The 20,162-nt window shown below is 42.7% G+C and overlaps 1 protein-coding gene across 1 annotated transcript in view; it reads right to left on the reverse strand.

The window, feature by feature from the left end:
- The window catches only part of PINX1 (PIN2 (TERF1) interacting telomerase inhibitor 1), a 64,597-nt gene extending 53,468 nt beyond the window's left edge, over positions 1-11,129 (reverse strand). Inside the window, exons 1-3 of the mRNA XM_048517352.1 lie at positions 11,081-11,129; positions 4,880-4,989; positions 1,012-1,104 (exon numbers count right to left, since the gene is read on the reverse strand). Coding sequence (XP_048373309.1) covers positions 1,012-1,104; positions 4,880-4,989; positions 11,081-11,099 — 222 coding nt within the window. The 5' untranslated portion in view covers positions 11,100-11,129. The remainder of the gene's footprint in view (positions 1-1,011; positions 1,105-4,879; positions 4,990-11,080) is intronic.
- Between the last annotated feature and the right edge of the window lie 9,033 nt (positions 11,130-20,162).

Genomic DNA, 20,162 nt, shown 5'->3' on the forward strand with positions numbered 1-20,162 from the left:
CAATTCTGGGATGCATCAATAAGAGTGTAGTGTCTAGATGGAGAGAAGTAATTGTACCTCTCTACTCTGCATTGGTCAGACCTCATCTTGAGTGCTGTGTTCAGTTCTGGGCACCACAATATAAGGATATCGACAAGCTGGAATGTGTCCAGAGGAGGGCAACCAAAATGGTAAAAGGTCTGGAATCCATGCCCTCCAAAGAGAAACTTAGGGAGCTGGGAATGTTTAGTTGGGAAGAGTGACGGTTAAGGGGGGACATAATAGCTATGTTTAGAGGGATGTCATGTTGAAGAGGGAGCAAGCTTGTTTTCTGCTGTCTCAGAGACTAGGACATGGAGCAATGAATTCAAGGTGCAGGAAAAGAGATTCCACCTAAACATTAGCAAGAACTTTCTGACTGCCAGGGCTATTTGACAGTGGAATTCACTGCCTCGGAGAGTGGTGCAGTCTCCTTCTTCAGAGGTTTTTAAACAGAGGCTGGAGGATTATATGTCTGGAGTGCTTTGATTGTGTGTTCCTGCATGGCAGGGGGTTGGACTTGATGGCCCTTGTGGCCTCTTCCAACTCTATGATTCTATTAACAAAACAGGAAGTGCAGGAGGTAACTGAAGCACCAGGGTGGGAGTAAAGGAAAAAGAAAGTTAGCATAGACCTGAAGATGGGCCATTCCTTGACTGTTATATCCAAACCAGACTAGTGGCTCTCAGCTAAAATCAAAATCTGATCCGATCAAAGCCAACTCACATAATAACATTCACTTCAAGACGCAAATTCTGGTGCCAAGAAAAGCCAAAGACTGTGCCTTTACAATGCAAATTAAGTGCATTTGCATCCTGCCAGTTGCATCCTGCCAGTTTTGTGTGACTAATTCTACGAGCCACAAAGAAGGACAAAGAGATTTGGACAGCATGGAAGCACTGCCTCCAGAACACATTTCAGCCCAGATAATATTTACATTTAAGGGAAAATCTGAATCCAACAACTTCCAAGGCCTAATTTTGTTCTGCTCACCTCATGGCTGACAGATGCTCCTAAGCCAAGATTGTTGTTCTTCACATGGACCCTGATGTGCTCCGTGTTCCCTTGTTCTTGAGCCCCAAGCCCCTATGAAGAAACAGGAGGCAAGCAGGAACATCAAATTAAAAAATGATGCAACCTACCAATCTGAAAATTACTAACACTGCTGCAGCTAATTTTACCTTAGGGATTGCCATTAAGGCTTCCAGCCCCCTCAATAGCTGACAGGCAGTACCAGCCCCTCTCCAGTTGATGGAGACCAGATTCTCTCAATCCCCATGTCTTCTGTCCAGGCCAGAAAGCATTAAGGAAAAGAGTGCACTAGCAGAGCTTCTAGTACAGTGTGACCAAGCTGCACGCCCTCTTGCCTCTCTCTGCAGGCATTTCTATAAATTTGTGATCATATCTAAGACAACTCGCCTTTTAAAAAGCTGCTGAAAAGTTAAAGAAAATAAGAAAAGTTCTACAATTTGAGTGGATACATATAAAATCGTGCCACAAGGAAACTGTAATATAGGTAGTGTCAGAATTATATTTTAAAATATTCTATTGTATCCAAGCAAATCCTAAGGACTGTAATTCTAGGGACGCTTTCCTGGGGTAATTCACATTGAATATTATAATTACTTGAAAGTGAGTCCCATTTTTACATTTAAAAATCATTTATTATTTAAAACATGAGACTCATTTCCAAGTAGAACAGTTTAGGATTGCTCCCTTTGGCTTACAGAATGTTAGTCTTTATGGGCCCAGAACATTCTTGGTTCTACTGGACTCAAATGACTAGCAAGGCTACCATACTATACTTTGTCCCTGCTACACAAGCTGTCTGTATGAGGATTCAACACAATCCAGTTGCATTGATGAACCTAAAAGCAACATTCACCTTTTTAAAAAAGTGGTCCTTTAGTTCAGTATTTCTTAAGACCCCAATTAGACTTCACATTTTGAGCCATGACCACAGATTGCCAAACAACAGAATGTTATTGGGGGGGAAAAGGCAGAGTGGATTTTGAGACTGAAAGCTCTAGTCCCTAACAGGTTATATGAAAGGTTTGGGTGGCCACAGCTCATATTAGATAAAAATTCTGCTCTGCTTATACTCTTTTCTCTGAAGCTCAGCTGCTGTGGGAACTTCCTGGCAACATTACCATACAGACTATTTATATTCAACCCCATGTAATTAATTATACCTGTGAGACTAGCCTGCACCGCTCTATTAAACAGCTATGCTTCCAATTATGTGCATTCCATGGTATGTTCTTATAACGGACCTGTGAAGAAATAGATAAAGGTCCGTGCAACATTTCTGGATCCTGCGATGTCAATGAACAAACTGTTTTTTCTCACATGCTCAACTACGACTGTCTTTCCTGAATTTGTTTGAAAAACACATATTTTTTTTTGAATAAGTTTCTCCCTTGTACCAATTTATTTCTTTGCTTTTTCTTGTTTTGATTTGATTAAAAGGATAGGGGTGGTACTGGACAGCATTATTGCTGGAGAAGCGAGCTTGGGAAGCTGTGAAAAACACTTCTTTCCAATTTAGTTTAGCCTGGGTGATGCTCCCTTCCTTGACTTGGCTGATCAGGCAACCTGGATCCATGTTGTGGCAACATCAAGACTTGGCCTCTGTGTGATAGACACTTCTTACTCACTGGGATCCTATGAATTAATGACTCCCAAAACATCCTATCATTAACAGCCTGGTTCAAGTCTTGCAAACTGGATGCCATGGTTGATCCATCCAATATTGAAGGCAGCAGGAAAAGAGGAAGACCCAACTTTTCCTAGCATCATTGTCTTTTTCCAGTGACCCTTGTCCTGTCATACGTGATGAAAGTAGGACAGCCTTAGTTTAGTGATTTTAGTATCTAGGGAGAATTCAGAATTGGTTTGATCTAGAACCCACTTATTGGTCTTTTTGTCGATCCACAGTATCCACAAAACTCTCCGTCAACACTGCATTTCAAAGGAATCTACTTTCTTGTTATCATTGTCCAACTTTCACACCCATAGGCAGGGGAATACTGTGGTATGAATTATCGTCATCTTGGTCATTGGGGGCGCATCCTTACACTTAATGATCTTTTTAAGCTCCTTCATGGCTACCCTTCCCAGTCTCAATCTCCTTCTGATTTTCTTGACTCTAGTCTCCCTTTTTGTGGATGACTGAGCCAAGGAGTGGAACATCTTGAACAATGTCAACCTCTTCATCATTAACCTTAAAGATGTGTGATTCACCAGTAGTCATTACTTTTGCCTTCTTGATGCTCAGCTGCGACCCAGCTTCAACCTTCATTTTCACTATTTTTTGCAAGTAATATTTTCTGCAAGTAATATCATCTGCATATCTCAACATGTTGATGTTCCTTCCACCAATTTTCACTGCACCTTTATCTAAATCTAACCCAGCTCTTCTGAGGATATGATTGAAGAGATAGGGAGATAAAATACTTCCTTGTCTGGTATCTCTGCCAATTGAAAACCATTCTGGTTCTCTATATTCTGTTCTAACAGTAGCCTCTTGTCCAGAGTACAGGTTACACATCAAAACAGTCAGAAGTTGTGGCATACTGGTTTCTTTTAAAACTAACTATAACTTTTCATGATCCATAGTCAAAAAGCTTTGCTGAATTCTATGAAACACAAGCTAATTTTCTTTTGTAATTCTCTTGTACGCTCCAGTAACAAATGTAAATTCGCAATATGATTGCCAGTTCCTTTTCTGAATCCAGCATGAACATCTGGCATTTCTTGTTCCATATAATGATAGCAGTCTTTGTAAGATTCTGAGAATCACTTTATTCCCATGGGAAACTGATAAAATAGTTGCTTCAGTCTTTGAAATCTCCTTTTTTTGGGAACTGGAAATACAGATTGAGAGTTTCCAATCTGTGGGCCATTATTATATATTTGCTAGTCTATTCTTGTTACTACTGTAACACACTTTATATACAGGTATCCCCTTGAAATCACCTTGGTGACTCCAGTTGGTGCAGAATGCTGCTTGGTTACTACTGGAAACTGGGAAGAGCATTTTGCAGTCACTCCACTGGCTGCTTAAAAGTTACTAAGCTCAATTAAAGGTACTGTCTGTCAAGTACAAAGCCCTCCATGGACCCTCATAACTGCAGAACTGACTCTCCCCCTATGCTCCGTCATGACACCTCGCTCATCTGAGCAGGGTCTTTTGGAGGTGCCACTCTGCAAGTGTGCAAAATGAACAAATTCCGATGCACATGCCTTTGCTGTAGTGCAGTGGTTCTCAACCTTCCTAATGCCGTGACCCTTTAATACAGTTCCTCATGTTGTGGTGATCCCCAACCCTAACATTTATCCATTTTACAGATGGAGAACACTGATGCAGAGAGTCTTAGGTGACCCCTGTGAAAGGGTCGTTTGACCCCCAAAGTGGTTCTGACCCCCAGGTTGAGAACCACTGCTGTAGTGGCCTCCATCCTGTGAAATGGCTCCGTGAGGTCAAAAAGTCTCCATGCTCCCGACATATTGCAAACTATGTAAAACAGAATTGTTCAGGAGGGCACTTTTTAAATAAAGGAAATAGGGGTATATCATAACAGACCAGTCCAAGAAAATGCACTGGGTTACAACTTACATAATATCATATTCCGCATTGTTTAACATGTCACATTTACTTCTTATGCTCTGTTCATATGACAGCTCTGTTTCAATTTGTGCAATCCTATGCTTATTTATGGCTTAACAGAAGTATCACTCTATCAACTGTATTGATTTACATTATGCAATCTATCTTGAGCCTCAGTGAGAAAAGCAGACTGCAAATAACATAAATAAATAAAAAACTCATAGTGTATTCATTTCTTGTCACAAGGATTACCTTGCCTTTTGACCAGCCCATCTTTTCCAACATCTTCTGGCCAAATTTTGATTCATCTTTACTCCATGCACTGTTTCGAGGATCCACAGACCATTTCTGCTTGCGACGTGCTACGAAAGGGAGAGAAGCATACATACATAAGCCTTTATTGGCATAATCAGAAGCAGATACATAAATAGATAATACAAGCAGAAGGCCCCGAAAGGACCATATCAAATACATGCTACTGGAAGAGAGACAATGAAGTTTTCATTCAGCCAACTCTCCCACACTGACTAGTTTTTGTCCTTCGGTGGTCTGCTTTCAGAAAGAACTCTGTGAGGGGAGAAACGGAAGACAGGGCAAGGCAATTTTGAAAAACCACAGGAAGTTATACTGCAATCCCAAGGTGAGGGATGTGAAACTGCTGAGAGAGTGGCATGACTCCTGCACCAGCATAAATGCCCCTTATGCTGCCATAAGGGGCATTTATGGTGCTGTAGAGACACTTGTGTAAGAGTTGGGGAACAGTTCAGCAATGCAATACCCAAGCAGCATCACAGCCACACCACTGCCCAAGGGGGTGTTCTGGGGGGTGGAGACAGTTTTGGTTGGTTCCCTGAGTCCTTTTGGGCCAGAAACACCCCCATTTGCAGATGTATACTTACACCAGAAAAATCAGCAGAACAGCTCATTGTGCTGCATAGGCCCCTCAAACAGGGAAAGGGGCAGATGTGCTTTTTGCTTGCAGGCCGCAGCACAGCAAGCTTCTTAGCAGGCAGTGCGGCTGTGCCACCCCCAGCTACACTATAACTACCCTTTCACCCCTGCAGGATTGCACCGCCTGTCCCCTTCCCTGAGTTGTCAACTTAAAAAAAAAGGTGGTGCAATAAAGCGACCCCTCAGAATTCTATTGCTTGACAGTGGAAGTATTAAATGCCTACTTAAATTTCTTACATTGATATGACTGGAACTTAGAAATACTCATCTCTGTAACTGCGGTGTGCCCTACATCTTGCTGGATAAAGCAGAGTAAAGGAAACTGTGTAGATAGACTGGCTGTTGTCAGTTTTATGGTCTGGGTGGCCATGGTCCAGTAGCTTTTGCTCCTAACATTTCACCCGAATTTATGGATGGCAACTTCAGAGGTAAGACTGTTTCTCTTCATGAGACAGTGTGGAGTGATGGTATGGTGAGGTATCTATTTTGTCCACCTCACAGAGGGTTGAGGTACACTTGCATGCATCAGGGTGAAGTTCATTTACAGTTGCAAAGCTGCTGCACATGCAATCACACTTGCAATTTCACTTGCAATCACCTCTGCAAGTGAAACACCAAATGCAACTACCCTGACACATGCAAATGTGCCTCACTCCCTTGTGAGGTGGACAAAATATAGACCCCACTACACAATCACTCCACACTGTCATGCAGAGAAACATATCTTACCGTGACATCTTGAGCCTCAGTGAATGTCTGAAGATGCCAGACATAAACTTGGGCAAAACGTTAGGATCACAAGCTCCCAAACCACAGCCACACAGCCTGGAAAATCGTAACAGCCAGTTGATTCCAGTCAAGAAAGCCTTCGATAATACACTGGGCAGACAGAAATTTATCCAGTGGTTCAGTCAAGTCTGAATCCAGTGTTCTGGCCAAGAAATTCAAAAGCGTTGGAACAACATGTAAACTATTTGTACTTCTGCTTGGCATACATTAGCCCTCCCTGATCAGCACATACACTTTTGCTTGGCTTGTTTGGCTCTTAGTGTGGCTGTTTATTGTTTTTACTCCCTTTGTTTCCTTGCTCTTTGACTCTCATTCTTAGGTTTTTTGCTTAAAGGTTCTTGTGGTAACTCATGACTTCGTGTACACTGTACTTCACAATAATTTAAATGGAATAAACAAGGAAACAGTGATTCCATGCCCACAATGCCAGCACCCCCACATTAATATATGAGGCTGCCTTATAATGAGATGGTTAGGTCAACTAACTCAGTGTTGTCTATTCTGGTTGGGAGTAGCCTTCTGGCATCTTAGACAGCTGCTATCAGGGATTCATTAAGTAGAGATTCTGAGGATTGACTGCGAAGCTTTCAGTAGGTAAGGCAATGCTCCCCAGTTGACCTGCTTCATCTACTCTCCTGTATTAATCTCTGGCACCTATTGGTCAGTTCCTTCCCACTGACTTTTCCACTTGCTAAGGAACAAAAGTCCTGTTTGGAAGGGTGCCTCACTGTTACATTTTCTATACTTAACTACTAAAATGAGATGTTAGGTTGCAAGCTGACTTGAGAGTCTTCTTTCCACATGCCCTGACTGCGCATTACTGAAAGGGTATAGGTCTGGACTGAAATCACATAATGAAAATTCTCAAAGTAGGTGGTCTTCTTTACTGCTGTTATTCAAGGAAACGTTCAGCCCATACTGTAAGAGCATCTTTTTACAACTATCATGTATGTTCTATCATGTATTTTAAAAAGATTTTTAAGATTCAGCAACAAAAACAAAAGCCAAGGTTTCAACCCTGTCTCAACTGTTATTACTAAATACACGCTGAACAGAAATCACAACTTTCCTCACAATTGTTCATTTCTTTCTGCTCATCCCAGGCAAAAAAGAAAATCCCAAGACTCTATGGGATTTTTATTATTATTATTATTATTATTATTATTATTATTATTATTATTATTATTATTATTATTATTATTACAAAACAGTTACACACAGCAAGCAAGATCAATATGCTGGATTTTGTATTACATCACACGTCGGACACTTCCCAAGCATCTAGGACTGTGTGATGTATCGACGAATAATGCGTGCAGAGCCGAGTAGGGTTGCCTTTTGCAGCTGACATATGGTGATTTTGTCAGCGCCAATTGTTTTTAAGTGCCGTTCAAGATCTTTAGGCACTGCACCCAGTGTGCCAATCACCACTGGGACCACCTTTACTGGTTTTTTGTGCCAGAGTCTTTGTAGTTCAATCCTTAAATCCCTGCGTTATCGGTGGTAAGTTTTTTTTTCCAGTTGCTTCTCGCTCATCAATCCTGCTGTCACCTAGGAATTACAGCATCAACTATCCACACTTTCTTTTTTTTCCACAATCATTGAGGTCAGGAGTATTTGTGTCTCCAAAAACTTTGTCAGTCTGAATTCGGAAGTCCCAGAGTAGTTTTACGTGTTCATTTTCAGTGACCTTTCTTTCAGGTTTTGTGATTCCACCTCAGTTCTTTTGTCACAGGCAGATGGTAGTTGTGGCACAAGTTTCCAGTGAATCATCTGAGCAACAGTATATATGCCTCTGCTTGTAGTCCGTCTGCATGCTGATCTTCTCTTGCAGCAGCTAAGTTAATGTGATCCTATTGTTTCGATCTGCTTCCTTTGCAGAGTCTGCACTTGGGATCTGTAGTTGACTTTTCAATTTCTGGCTTTGATGGCATTTGTTCGAATTGCTTGTTCTTGGGCTGCAGGAGAATCAAGCTCTCCAGTCTCCTTTTTTAAAGTTCCATTTGTGAGCCACAATCAGGTTTTTTTCCTTGTCAATTATGCCCTCAATTTTTTCTAGGAACTGTCCATGGAGAGCCTTCTTTTGCCAGTTTTCTCTTCTGCTTTGCAGTGTATTTTTACGGTATTCACTCTTTGTCTTTTGCACTTTGAGCAGTTTTCTGCTGTTGACTTCCATCAATGTTGGTTCTTCACTGTTTTTCACAGTGCATGTTTCTCTTCTTCCACCGTTTGTTTCACTTGCAGAAGCCCTCTACCTCCTGATTTTCTGGATAGGTAAAGTCTGTCAACATCACTACCCGGGTGTAATGAGTAGTGGATTGTCATCAGTTTTCTTGTTTTTCTGTCCAGATCATCCAGCTCATCCAATTATTATACACATAACAACACAGCACAAGTGTCTGGAATTCATCTCTGAATATCGAGTCCTTCCCAAGGACCTAGGATATTAGAGGTATTTGCGTAGAATGTGTGCAGTTCCTAGAAGTGCTGCTTTCTGCAGCATGTGGACTGATGTTCTGTCCAAGTTTAGGCTTTCCAGATGTTTTCAAAGGATTTTCTTGGGATTCCTCCTAGAGCACCCGACTTACTAGGTGGGATTACTGTTGCATTGCTTTTCTGCCACAATAGATTCAACTTCAATTTGTAGGTCCTTGTATTTTGTGATCTTTTCCAGCTCTTTGTCCTCTACCCTGCTGTCAACTGGCACACAGTGCAACATCTATGATCCAAACATGTTTTTTCTCTATCACTGTTATGTCTGGGGTGTTGTGTGCCAGGTGTCTGTCTGTTTGTATTCTAAAGTCCCAGAGTATTTTTGCTTCTTCATTTTCTGTGGTCTTCTCTGGCTTCGTGCTTTCATTTTCCAGGTCTTGCTACAGGGCAGGCCGTACTTTTTGCAAAGGTTCCAGTGCACCATTGCTGCCTAGCCTATTGTGGCGTGCTCAAGATAGTCAGTTTGGGCTATTTTCTTACAACAGCAGATGATGTGCTCCACAGTTTCATCGCCACTCTTTGCAGAGGCGGCACTTTGGGTCATTACGTGTAAGACTTTTCCCGATTCGTGTCTTCCCATTTGCATTTGTCCCGTAATGCTTGCTCCTGGGCAAGCAAAAAAATCGAGGCCTTCAGTTTCCTTCTTTAGAGTTCCCCTTCTGAGCCACTTCCCATGTTTTCTTGCTGTCAACCTTCCCTTCAATGTTCTTAAAGTACTGCCCATGGAGTGGCTTGTTTAGCCACTGCTCCTTTCGTGTTTTAAACTGTTGGACTCTATACTCTTTTGATTCTTTGGCTTTCAGCATCTCAGCCTTGTGGACTTCTTTCAATGCTGGCTCTTGACTTTCTTGGATGTATTCTTTCAGGCCTCTTTTCTCTTCCTCTACTGATTGCTTGATGTGGAGCAGTCCTCTTCCTCCTTCTGACCTTGCTAGGTAGAGTCTGTCTACATCACTTCTTGGATGCAGTGCTCGATTGATGGTCATCTATTATTATTATTATTATTATTATTATTATTATTATTATTATTATTATTATTATTATTATTATTATTATTTATATTTATAGGCCGCCCTCCCCCAAAGGGCTCAGGGCGGTCAGCATCGCCATCTTGGACCGGCAAAGGGTCTTTCTTTGAAGCGGGCGCACGATGACGCCAAGTGCAGCCGTTTTGGCGAGAGGTCTGATTGGGCTGTCCAAACTGTGCCTGATTTAGTGTTTGAAACCTCATACACTGCCACAATAAAGGCAACTATGTATCACTAAATCCATCCATCACAAACATCTAAGCAGAATGGCATATCATCTCTTTTTTGAAGAATTTGTGACATATATGAGGCACACTGTAACTTTATTTCCATAGCACTCTTCTGAGATAAGCAGAAGAGCTGAATTGATACCTGTCTTTCTCGCCTGTAAGGAGTGTCAAAGCAGCTTAAAACTCCTTCTATTCCCCTCCCCACAACATGCACTTTGTGAGGTAGGTGGGGCTAACAGAACTGTAACAAGTCCAAGGTTACCCAGCAGACATCATGTGTAGGAGTGGGAAAACAAATCCAGTTCACCATATTAGAATCTGCCACTCATGTGGAGGAGAGGGAATCAAACCCAGTTCTCCAGATTAGAGTCCACCACTCTAAACCACAAACACAACAAAGAAGAGCCTTTTGTTAAGTAAAACGGACCTCAAAGACCACCACACTGCAATATGACATTTCTAACCACACGTGTTGAAAGTGTTTGAGGAACATGTTAGATCTTTATTAATTTGGCTTGCCAGGAAAAAGGTGAGGAAACACGATCAAGGGAAGGGAAAACTATTTTTTGCTGGAATTGAGAAGAGTTTTCAGTAGTCACTCAACCTCAAAGTTTATCACACTGTGAACCACCAGCCAGGCTCTGTCCCCGACCCTGAAAGGACAGAATTAAGGCTATTTTGTTTTTGGCTTGAAAACAATTTGCTCTTGGTTTTTTCTTTCTGTAGCCATTAGGCTACATTCTCTAGCACCAGAAACCTCTGCTGAGAGGCCATATGCCATTTCCTCCGCTCCCACCAAGTACCGCCCTTTAGCTACCAGATTTCTCCCCAGGCACCGTCTCGCATCTCATCGTCTGACCCACGGGAGACGTGGCCCCGCTCCCTCTTTGCTCTCCACCCCTCTTGGTTGTCCCCCGTCACACAACAGCCAGAACACACAGCCACGCCGACTTCACACTCACGTTCTGCCAACATCGCCATCTTGGACCGGCAAAGGGTCTTTCTTTGAAGCGGGCGCACGATGACGCCAAGCGCAGCCGTTTTGGCGAGAGGTCTGATTGGGCTGTCCAAACTGTGCCTGATTGAAACGAAGAGAAGGGAGGTGTAGACGTAACTAGGTTTGGTTTGCAAAATATGACTTCAGAGGAAACAATTGGGTGAATGAAGACAATGAGCTAGTCTGAAAGACGTTTACTCCCAGCTCTGCTTTATAATATAACAGGCGATATGGTGCCCGGCACTGATTTCTTTAAATCCTGAAGTCGGAATTTGGCAGGGAGGAGGAATGGTTTTCCTACTTAATAGTGTATTAGGTTCTTACCGCTTTTCATACTTAGAGCACGTGTTTTAAAATAAGTGCAAAGTACAAACTACCTTGATTGGCAAAGGAATTAAAATATCCAGGTAGACAGAAAGTTTTGTAGGTTAAAATGATAATACTGGGGTGCTGTGTGGTTTCCGGGCTGTACGGCCGTGTTCTAGCAGCATACAGCCCGGAAACCACACAGCACCCCAGTGATTCCGGCCGTGAAAGCCTTCGACAATACATTAAAATGGTAATAGTTATGATTAAAATTGGTGATGTAAAGAGATATAGTTATTATAGTAAAATTAGTACAGGTCTTCACTTTAAACGTTTTAAAAGATTTAATAGTTGCATTTTTCATTTTTAAAATTTGCGAGAAGTAGTGAGCAACCAAGTTTGTAAAAAGCAGTGGAGTTTTTTAAAATAGCTGCTCAACAGCCTGAAATTCAACAGGCAAGATATCTCCATAAGACAGTCTTTATCTTGTTATTTGCTGTGGAACCTAATGGCAGAAAAGCCCTGCTAGAACATCTTTCTGACATAATGTATATTTCAGGCAAATTTCCTGCGGGAATTCTTTCCGAATGTGGAAAAGCTAAAGAAGTTGGGGCTTTGGGGTTGGCAGTGGACCTAGGTAGGGATGATAGACGTTGATATAAACACCCCCTCCCTCCCCAATTAAAAAGTTGCAGAGCAAATCCTAAACAGGTCTATTGAAGTCAGTTGACTTACTCTCACCTAGTGAAGCCAACTGGTAGCAAATTCAGAGCTGTCAAACATCAACCACTTCTTCACTCAGTGCCTCATTAGCAATTTGTCATGGTGGCCACGAGTGCTGCTGAATTAATAAAGGGTAGGGTCACAACAGGTAGTACTTGTAATTTCTAAACAGAACTTCCAGTTGGAAAGGCAAAATACTGTAAAGATTATCTACAGAACAGAGAGAGAGAGGTCTTTCATGTCCTTATGGGCTTTCTAGAGACGTCTTCCTAGCCTCTGGTACAAACTGCCATCATGTCGCAACTGACTTATAGGCTCCTTCCACACATGCAGAATAATGCACTTTTAATCCATTTTCACAATTGTTTACAAATGGATTTTGCTACTCTGCACAGTAAACTCCAGCTGCAAAGTGCATGGAAAGTGCATTATTCTGCATGTGTGGAAAGGGCCTTAGTGATCCCATAGGGTTTTCAAGGCAAGGGTTTTTCAGAAATAGTTTGCCATTACCTTCCACTGTATAAGGAACTTGAGCTTCTTTGGTGGTCTCTTGTCCAAAAACTTACCAGACCTGACCCTGCTTAGCTTCTGTAATCTAGCAAGCCTCAATCATCCATGCTGGACAAGGTGAACTGTATTCTGATGTAGGAGAGCATTTCTTATTTTAATTTAAAAATTCAACTTTCTTTATAATTTTTTTGCAATACTATGGCGAACCACTAGCTGGCAATGTTGAGTATCCTTCGGAAAAAAATATCTCAGATGATCAGCTTTACAATGTTTTACTGACCATTTTCATAAATTGCACTTAGATAAAGTCTCTCAGTTCCCATATCTGGATGGCCATACATAGGCTTGAATAGACATTTGATTTAAAACAGGTTATCTTCTTTTTAAAATTCTGCTTAAAACATTTTTACTCAAAGGTATTTTTCGTGTAACTTGTGAAAATACCCTTTTAGTCATACTGCAATCTGATAATGAGCCCACAAACTGGCTGTGCCCCTTGTTCAGGTGTGGACATCCACAGTGAGGCTGCATTGCTTTTTCATGGAAGCTCTATTTCTGCAGAACAAGCTGCCAAAGGATATGTGAAAGGCTTTTCATACAGTGTGCAAAATTGCCCTACTGAATATCAAAACAATCTTATGCTGAACCAGACAATTAGTCCATCCAGCTCCAGATTCCCTAGTGTGATTGGCCCAGAAAGGTTTTTCGCAGTACCTGCTACCAGATATCTTTTAACTGCAGAGGGCTTCCTCTGGCTAATCTCCTTGGGCTGATTATTGCCTGTTTTTATTGAGCATACAGGATTTTTCTGCCTCTCTCTGTTGCCTTATGTACCATCTGCTTACTTGAACATCAGCTGGTCCCCTCCCGGGGTACAATACCGGACGTCATCTATTTAGTTAATTATAGATGGGTTATTACTGCTACTGTTTTTATTGTATTGTATTTATTGTTTTAATTGGGATTATTCAATTTGTGTCTTTTTAATTACATTGTATTGGTTGTCATGTTTGTACACCGCCCTGAGCCCTTCAGGGGTAGGGTGGTTTACTTACTTACTTACTTACTGACTGACTGACTGACTGACTGACTGACTTACTAAACAAACAAACAAACAAACAAATAAATAAATAATTTTTTTAGCTTGTTAAATTATACGTTTTATGTCTCAGTTTTTAGCTTTAACTGATTGTAAGCAGCTTTAAACTTTTATTGATGAAGGTCATTTTTGAAGAAATAAATTGATAAACTGGTTGTTGTGGGTTTTCCGGGCTGTGTGGCTGTGGTCTGGTAGATCTACCAGACCACAGCCACACAGCCGGTTGAATCCGGCTGTGAAAGCCTTCGACGAATCTGATAAACATTTTTTGGGATTCTTTTCAAAGAACAGGCCTTAGCCTTAGAACATGTGCTGATAATAAAGCAAACAGTGACTTTGAGCTATTGAATGTTGCTTGCCACTGATGAATCATAGCGAACTCCTGTACATCTGTGGGCAAAAAGGACTGAACTGGCAGATGAGAGGGTGAGATTTACAAGCACCTCTCATTTTAGAAATTCAGCACCAGGATATTTGGCTTCTACTCAGGACATCAAAAGAAATACTCGTGAAATTCAAGAATATGCTAATTTGTAATTTTATTAGTGAGTCTGAGAATAAATTATTTGATTTTTTTAAACAATAAAATATTTTCATGGAGAGATTATTCTTTTGTATAGGCATGCTACTTTCTTGCCTAGGATGCAAGACATCAACATTTTAAAAAGGGCAGTGGCTTTCAGTTGAGGGCCTGCACCAAGAGTCATGTCACTATGACAGCCTCATTTGATCCTGGCCCTGACCCTGCCTCTTTATCATTTGCTGGCAAGAAGGCCTATACGTTCAATTCCGTAATGCTTTATATTGTAATAGATACTGTATTACTTTCCTGACACTATTCTACAGTTGTGTGTTGAAAGTCCTTGGTATTGGTTTGATCATTTAATGATGGAGGAGACAATCACAATCAAAGCACTCCTGACCTGTGGCGTTCCTGCCTAGGGACAGGGGGTACCCTCTGTCCCCGGGCGCCCCCATTTGGTCACGTGGGGGGGCGCCAACATTTCAGGGTCGTTTGTGTGTTTTTTAAGTTTTTAAGTGTTTTTTCACGTTCCGGCCTGCAGGGAGTGCATTTTTAAGGCTAGCGGCACCAAAATTTCAGAATACCATCCAGAGACTGTCCTGACGATACCACCCAAATTTGGTGATGTTTGGTTCAGGGGCAGCAAAGTTATGGACCCCCAAAGGGGGTGCCCCCAACCCCATTGTTTTCAATGGGAGCTAACCTGAGATGGGGGCTACCCATTTGAGGGACCATAACTTTGGTCCTCCTGAACCTAACTTCACCAAACTTGGGTGGCATCATAAGAACAGTTAACAGATGATACCCTGAAAATTTGGTGCCACTAGCTTTAAAAATACATCCCTTCCAGGCACCCCAAGAAATTTGCCCAAGATTCTTTGTTTTGCAGTGACTTTGCTCCATTGTAGCCAAAGGGGAATTTCTGAGTGTGTAGGCAGGCTGCACATTTTTGAAGATAGAGGCACCAGACTTTCAGGGTGGCTCCAGGAGGGTCTCCTGGTAATAGCATCCAGGTTTGGAGTAGGCCTTTGCTTCTGGGGTTCACATTTTATGGGTCCACACCCAAAGAGAGCATATTTGTTTCGCAGCTCCATGCACATGAAAGCCTGTAGGCAGAGTTCTCAGCAGAACTCTCTCTCAACTCCTCCCCCCCCCCCACTCCAGAAGGAAAGAAGCTCACAAAGCTTGGATGCCTATTACTCAGGGCCTCTTAGAACCACCTTGAGAAAGTCTGGCACCTCTATCTTCAAAAATGTGCAGCCTGCCTCCAGAAATTCTCATTAACTACAATGGAGCAAAAGATCACTGCAATGAAAACAAAGAATCTTGGGCAAAATTTCTTGGGGTGCCTGGAAGGGATGTATATTTTAAGGCTAGTGGCACCAAATTTTCAGGGTATCATCTGTTAACTATTCTTATGATGCCACCCAAGTTTGGTGAAGTTAGGTTCAGGAGGGACCAGTTATGGTCCCTCAAATGGAGTAGCCCCCATCCTTCAGGTATTAGCTGTCCCATTGAAAACAATGGGGATGGGACGCATTCCATTTGGAGGCGATCCATAACTTTGCTGCCACTGAACCAGAAGCATTGCCAAACCTTGGAAATGGTGAAGTATCATCAGGGTACAATCTTTCTGGATGATGCCCTGAAATCATGGTGCCAGCTTAGCTTTAAAAAATGCGCTCCCTGTAGGCCGTAAAACACCAAAAATACCCCTTAAAAGCCCAAATACCTTTGTGGCATTAAAAGCATTTGTTCACATATTTGGGCGGGTACATATATCGGATCAATTTTTTTATCCGAGATGTTGCCCAGAATTTTGCCCAGATTCCAGCTGAATACTGCTATTTGTTTCCCATCTGAATCTCCAACCCTCAAAAGTGATGTTGTTTCAGGGTGGGGGAGAATCCACCCCCAAACAGCATCACTTTCGATTGCTTTTAACCGGGGGACCCCAGATTCTCCCTTTAAGGTAGATTTAAAAGAAGAATCTGAGCTCCCTAGTTTAAACATCATTGAAAGTGATGCTGTTTGGCGGTGGATTCCACTGAGGTGTTTTGTGAGAGATGATGCTGACATTTGTTTGGTAAATGTTTTGCTGGGGGTGATTTGTGAGAGATTTACATGCTTAATACCCACTTGCACTGACTTGGAGTTGTTTCTCAGGCTAACAATCTACCTCATAGGGTTGTGATTAGGAAATTAGGAAAAGAGTTGGTGGGGAGAGAGCCATGTATATTTTGATGGGAGTGGGAGGTGTTTTGTGAGCTGGTACAAAAAATCATTGTTTGGTCATGGTGGGGGAGGGTGGCCGCCCATACGCCGGGCGGGGGGGGGGGGCATCAAACTCAGGTTTTGTCCCCGGGCAGCAGTTTGCCTAGGTACGCCCCTGCTCCTGACAGATGGCCATCCAGCTTCTGTTTAAAAATCTCAAAAGAAGGAGACTCCACCATCCTTTGAAGCAGCATATTCCATTGTCAAACAATCCTTACCATCAGAAAGTTCTTCCTAATGTTTAGGTGGAATCTGTTTTCTCGTGGTTTGAATCCACTACTCTGTATCCTAGTCTCTGGAGCAGCAGAAAACAAGCTTTCTCCCTCTTCAACATGACATCCCTTCAGATATTTAAACATGGCTATCGTGTCACACCTTAAGTTTCTCTTCTGCAGACTAAATGTACTCAGTTTCCAAAGTCTCTTCTCACAGACCTTTGGCTATCTTGGTTGCTCTCCTGTGGACACGCTCCAGTTTGTCAATATTCTTCTTGAATTGTGGTACCCAGAACTGGACACAATATTCCAGGTGAGGTCTGACCAACGCAGAATAGAATGGTACTATTACTTCCCTTGATCTTGACACTATAGTTCTATTGGTGCAGCCAAGAATTGCATTGGCTTTCTTATCTGCTACATCACACTGAACATGTTGATTCATGTTCTGCTTCAGACCTACTACAGCTCCCAGATCCCTTTTACATGTGCTGTTGTCAAGCAAGGTATCACCCATCTTTTATAGGTGCATTTCATGTTTTTTGCCTAAGTGTAGTATCTTACATTTTTATGGGTTGAAATTGATTGTGTTAGTTTTGATCCAGCTCTCTAATCTGTCCAGGTCATTTTGAATTCTGACCCTGTCCTCTAGAGCAGGGGTAGGGAACCTGTGGCTCGAGAGCCGCATGCGGCTCTTCTGCCCTTGCACTGCGGCTCCATGAGCCGAGCCACCAGCTTCATCCTTGCCCACCCTGCAGGCAGCAGGGCGGGCGCACCAACATGCCGCGGGCTTCCCCTCTCGCCAGCCCCGTTCAAGCGGGGCGGGCGCTTTCCCGGCGGCCGGCAAGGCCGAGCCACTGGCCCCATCCTTGCCCGCCCTGCAGGCAGCAGGGCGGATGCATCCATGCACTTCTCAGAATGAGCGGAGTAAAAGGTTAAAAAAAACCCAATATATACAGTGTTATCTTTATTTTAAATGACAAAAATTATTTGCGGCTCCAAGTGTTTTCTTTTCCCGTGGAAAACGGGTCCAAATGGCTCTTTGAGTGTTAAAGGTTCTCTACCCCTGCTCTAGAGTATTAGCTACTGTGCCTAATTTGGTGTCACCTGCAAATTTGATTAGCATGCTCTCTATTCTGTTATCCAAGTCATTTACAAAAAATATTGAATAGCACTGGGCCCAGGAAAGAACCCTGTGGAACCCCTCTAGTCATTTCTGTTCAGGATGAAGATGAGCCATTAATGAGCACCCTTTGGCACTCAACCAATTACAAATCCACCTAACAGTAGCATTGTCTAGCCCACATTTTACTAGCTTTTTTGCAAGATTATCCTGGGGGACTGAAATCAAGGTATGCTATACCCACAGCATTCCCTTCATCTACCAAACCTGCCACTCTATCAAAGGAAAAGAATAGTCTGGCATGACTTTTTTTTGAGAGAGAGAAATTCATGTTGATTTTTAGTGATCACAGCATTCCTTTCTTAGTACTTACAGACTGTCTGTTTAATGATCTGCTCTACAATGTTTCCTGGTATTGATGTCAGGCTGACTGGTTGTTAACTATTTGGGACTTCTCCTCCCCCCCCTTTTTTTTTTGAAGATGGGGATACCATTTGCCCTCCTCCAGTCTACTGGGACTGCAGACTGGAGAATTTCCCAGGAATTCTCAAATATTATTACCAGTAGTTCTGAGATCACTTCTGCTAGTTCTTTTAATACTCATCCGGCCCTGGAAACTTGAATTCATTTATAATAGCCAGGTATTCCAGTATTACCTTTTAAGCTATTCTATGATGGATTTCCCCTACTGCTACATCTCCTTTTCCCCCAGGTTGAGCACTGGTTTTCCTTTTGGAAGAAGATCAAGACAAAGAAGGTGTTCAAATGCACCGTATAAATTTATCAGGCTGATTCGTATATCCAACAGAAAGTGGAAGGGAGAATTACACAGGCTGATTCAAAACAGGATGCAATCCAAAATGTAGTCAATTCATAACAACCCTGAGAGTTAAGTTCACCCTCTGAGCATGCACAGCAATGTGGGGATTTGAGCCAAGGTCTCTGAGGTCCTACCTAGTCTAACACTCGAACCAGTACACTACATACGTTCTATACATAGTGTTCTGTTTTTTGTAGGACTATATGGATATATGACTAATGGAGATATGGTGAGTTTTAAATCTAAATCATAAAAGGGTATGCTGAGGCCTGTCCTCTCCCATTCTGGACTCAAAGCTGTTTGTCCAGTAGCATCCTTGGATCATTACAGCTCCGTCAATGGCAATCAATGTGCCTTTCTCAATAGAGCAGCTCTTCAACTGGCAATTATCACAAGTCACTTCCAGCTGCTTATCCTGTGACAGCCAGGCAGCTGCCTGATCACTTGCAAAGCCTTCATTGCCACCGAGAAAGCACATCTTGGACCTCGCTCATTTACATATGCAGTGACCAAAATGTGTATGGCATTTCCATAAAAGATAGAAAGCTAAGAAGTAAAAATCTAATAATTCTAAGAGCGGGGGAGGGGAGGGAGGATAGTTGCAGCGTGGCTGGGTATGGCGTAACTGTGCTGCCTCCTAAAAGGCGAAGAAGAAGAGGAGGAAGAGGAGGAGGATGGATTTATATCCGCCCTTTCTGTCCTGTAGGAGACTCAAAGGACTCAATCTCCTTCCCCTTCCCCCCTCACAACAAACACCCTGTGAGGTAGGGGAGCTGAGAGAGCTCCGAAAAGCTGTGACTAGCCCAAGGTCACCCAGCTGGCGTGTGTGGGAGTGCACAGGCTAATCTGAATTCCCCAGATAAGCCTCCACAGCTCAAGCGGCAGAGTGGGGAATCAAACCCGGTTCCTCCAGATTAGAATGCACCTGCTGTTAACCACTACGCCATTGCTTAGAGTTTAGAAAAACTGATCTTGCATGTCAGCCTGGATTTGTGTTGACCCAGCTGATGAAAAGGAGGAAAGAATGCTTTTCTATAAGGTAAGATCCCCATTTGATTATGGCTTACTGTGCCATAGTCAGCAAACAAAAAGCAATAGTGGCTTTTTCCCTGTGTAAGTGGTACATGCAGCTCCGATTTTGCTGGCGTATCAGTGCCCACAAAAGGGGACATTTCCAGCCCAAAAGGGCTCAGAAAGCTGACTAAAGCTGGTTCCGCCCCCTTCAATGCCAGCGTGGGCTCCTGCACTCAAGGAGTGCTGGCTCTGTGGCTCTGTTGACACCAGGGTGTCGTGCTGCCACGTGGCTCCCCAACACCAACATAAGTGCACCTGCAGTGGCATACAAGCCCCTTATGTAAATAGCATTTCTGTTGGGGTCACGATACCTCCTGAAGAGTTTTATGCACCCCCCCCCCCCAATTGCTCTGTAAGACTCTTTGATTATTAGAATTGTG

This window comes from Sphaerodactylus townsendi, linkage group LG01 (genome assembly GCF_021028975.2).
Source record: "Sphaerodactylus townsendi isolate TG3544 linkage group LG01, MPM_Stown_v2.3, whole genome shotgun sequence".
Classification (NCBI taxonomy): Eukaryota; Metazoa; Chordata; class Lepidosauria; order Squamata; family Sphaerodactylidae; genus Sphaerodactylus; species Sphaerodactylus townsendi.